Consider the following 3,358-nt stretch of genomic DNA (forward strand, 5'->3'; position numbering starts at 1 on the left):
GAAGCAACAAATGTCAGCAGCAAGTGCATTACCTTCTAAAGACATAATAAAGATGAGATCAGTAAAAATCTACATATATTTCTTGTAGTTCTTATTTGGAACATTTGCTTTTTTTGTGAAGTCAGATTTTCATGGTAGATGTCGTCTTTTATGTCATCATTAACAAAGATGATGATGCAAGACGCAGCTGGCCTCCAGGTATTTTAACATTAGTACCTATCTTTAAAAAAAAGCATTGTGAAGGACAGCATCAGATCTATCTACTAACATCTGCTTGCAAATCACCACATTAAGGTGAAAAAAATATATAAGGCGAGGTAAATGTGCCCACTTTGACTCAATATACATCAGCTTTTACTCTGTCCTCATAGTGTGTGTGTGCCCATGACTTCACTACAGTTGAGGAGGAGGCCAGCAGAAAGGCTTCACTGCCCTCTTGTGGGGAATACATGACAGCCATCCAACTCTGTCAATCTATATTTTAAGAGGCCTTCTATGAATCTCAGCATGAATATTGTATATGAGGATGTCTGTCACATGGGGCACATGACAATGCAAATAATACTAGTATTGGTAATACTTTTAATTCCACGGTAAATAATAATAATAAAATGATAATTATAAAAATAACAAAAGTTGGCAACATATTTCAAGCATTATAACAGTAGGCCTAAATGGTTTGTATTTTTTTTTTTCTAAATTACAAATAGGCCTACGATGAGGGGACATCTCTACTGTATAGTAGAGACCTATATTTAAAAACCTATGTGTCTGTTAAGAAGAAACAACAACAAAACATTGAATTTTGTTATTATTTACACATTAGGACTAGGGGCATGTTAAAGAAAGTAAAATGCTTAGATTTCGAGAATAAAGTCATAATATCAGGAGAATAAGGTCACAATTTCGAGAAAAAGTTGGAAATTTATTAGAATGAAGTCGTAATATTACGAAATTAGACTCGTAACCTGTAAAAAAAAAAAAGTTATATTATTAGATGAAACTCGTAATTTTATGACAAGAACAGTCAGAGATTAAGACTGGAGTATGGTGGGGAATATAGTAAATATAGAAAAATCCCCTATCCATCCATCTATTTATCTATCTATCAATCTATCTATCTATCTATCTATCTATCTATCTATCTATCTATCTTTCTATATAATCTTTTTATCTAATATTTTCAACATTTTGTCCCATAATTTTGACCATTCATCAGGTCCTCCATAACTTACCTATAATTATTTATTCATACTTTGTCGTTTTTTAAACCGTATTACCCGACTCTCTGGTTTTAATCTTTGACTTAATCGCTCATAAAATTAATTTCGTTGAATTAATTAATTTCGTAATATTGCGACTTTTCCCTCACAAATTAACGAGTTTAATCTTATAATATTGTGACTTTTTCTAGTAAATTTACAACTTTTTTTTTCTTGAAATCGCTACTTTAACATCGTAATATTCTGACTTTACTGTCGAAATCTCAGACTTTGACTTTTCTTCCACTTGGCCCTGGTTCCTCCCTCCTAATTGTTGCCCCAGTAGAATAAAAATGCAAAGATTTTCCTTTTTTTCGCCGCTCTTTTCGAGGTGAGGCGATTAAAGGGTTAAGGCGGATAAAGTGCTGCGTCACTCTTATCTCGTCCAATCAGCGGTCTCCGTGTATCACGCTCAGGGTTCAGAGTTCAGGGGTTGCCAACGAAGGAGGAAGATGGCGGCAGGCAGACTGAGCCGCAGGCAGCGATGAAACGGGTTTAGCAGGCAGATAATACCGAGGAGGAAAGCGCCTGTGCTGCAGATTCCGACCACCATCCTGTAAGACTCTACCCCCGAGGAATAAGGACACCAATGGCGCTGCTTTACGGCTTGTTATGGCGGCTCCTGCTTGTTCTGGTCCACATCAACAGAGCGCTCGTGTCTTGGCTCCGTGTCCGGCTTCGGGGCTGGAAGGGTCGGCTGTGGGAGCGGGCGATGGCCGCTCTGCTGCTGCCGGTGGCCCTGGCCGGGTTCCCGGACCACCAGAAGAAACTGAATCAGAACCCCGATGCTAACGCTAACCCGGTCACGGGAAACCGCACTGCTAGTCGCCGGTCACGGTGGCTGTCTGACGGCAGGTCACTGGAGAAGCTGCCGGTCCACATCGGCCTGTTGGTGGCGGAGGAAGAGCCGAGCTACACGGACATAGCGAACCTGGTGGTGTGGTGTATGGCTGTCGGTATATCGTATGTCAGCGTCTATGATAATCACGGTAAACATTTTACACTTTATCTTCACTCTCCGTCTCCCTTCAGTGTCTCTACTGCCCGAATAAACGCACACTTTTCAGTTTACCTTTCAGCAAAATGATATCTAACTCACTGCTCAACGTTTTGAGGAATAAAACTGCGGTAGAGTTTAACTAAGTACTGTATTATAAGTTATGCACTTTTTGATATATTTTTTTTACGTGTCACAACATTTATCATACAGCTATAGTTACGTACAAAATTGAAGTGTTTTTTTCTCCAAAAGGTTTTAAATTTTTGCGGTGCTTTTAGAATAATTTTGACGTTTTTGGGGAGGGTTATACTTTTTTATTAACACTTTTTTGTGTTCTTTTTTCTAATATTGAGTTTTATGGCGTGTCTTTTCTCTTTTTTTTTCTTTATAATTTTGAGGGTTTCAAATTTTTTGGTGTTTTTAATTTTTTTATATTCTTGAAGGCTTGTGTGTGCTTTATTTCCCCCTTTTTAAAGGTCTGTCTGCATTGTTTACTCTTTCTTTTAATATTTTAAGTACACCTTCCTGATAAAACTTACATTTACTTAAGTAACATTTTCAATGCAGGGCTTTGATTTGTAAGAGCATTTTCACAGTGTTGTTTTAGTACTTTAACGTAAGTAAAAGATCTGAATACATCCTCCACCACTGGAATAAAAGCATGTTTGCACAGCATGCAACAGCTGGTGCTGACAGCCCTCAAATGTCCACATATGCAAACAGTGTGCATAAGTCCACTTAAATCGAGGTGGCTCAGATGCACTGTTAGATCTACAGTCCTGTCGAGATGACTACATAGACTGCACAATTGTTTTCTCATCTTATTGTTTTCAGGCACCTTTTGTGTTTGATTGGCTTGATTTAATACCTTTGATTGACTTTCATAATGTCATCTGACCGTAATTTCCAGAAGTCAGAAGTGATCCTCTCTCCTCCAGTCTTATTTCAGTAACGACACGTGACTGCAGAGGGTTGTAGTAGTTTGTTCCACATTATGCGTCTCAGTTGAAAGCTTGAGCAGAGACTGTGATCATTTTGTTGTGGTGTCTAGGAAACAGAAATGAAACCGTGTTTTTAGGCCTAGTCTGTTTAAAAT

At 38.3% G+C, this 3,358-nt stretch overlaps 1 protein-coding gene across 1 annotated transcript; it reads left to right on the forward strand.

The window, feature by feature from the left end:
• Window positions 1-1,671: 1,671 nt before the first annotated feature.
• Window positions 1,672-2,371, forward strand: LOC121963248 (dehydrodolichyl diphosphate synthase complex subunit nus1-like). Its single transcript, XM_042513565.1, has one exon. It carries the CDS (start codon window positions 1,852-1,854, stop codon window positions 2,347-2,349), a length of 498 nt encoding a protein of 165 aa, XP_042369499.1. The 5' UTR covers window positions 1,672-1,851; the 3' UTR covers window positions 2,350-2,371.
• The last annotated feature ends 987 nt before the right edge of the window (window positions 2,372-3,358 follow it).

This window comes from Plectropomus leopardus, unplaced genomic scaffold, assembly GCF_008729295.1.
Source record: "Plectropomus leopardus isolate mb unplaced genomic scaffold, YSFRI_Pleo_2.0 unplaced_scaffold10607, whole genome shotgun sequence".
Taxonomy (NCBI): domain Eukaryota; kingdom Metazoa; phylum Chordata; class Actinopteri; order Perciformes; family Serranidae; genus Plectropomus; species Plectropomus leopardus.

What these genes read in the sequence shown, in the direction of transcription:
- LOC121963248 (XM_042513565.1), top strand. Translation starts at nt 1,852, where the DNA reads ATGGCGCTGCTTTACGGCTTGTTATGGCGGCTCCTGCTTGTTCTGGTC.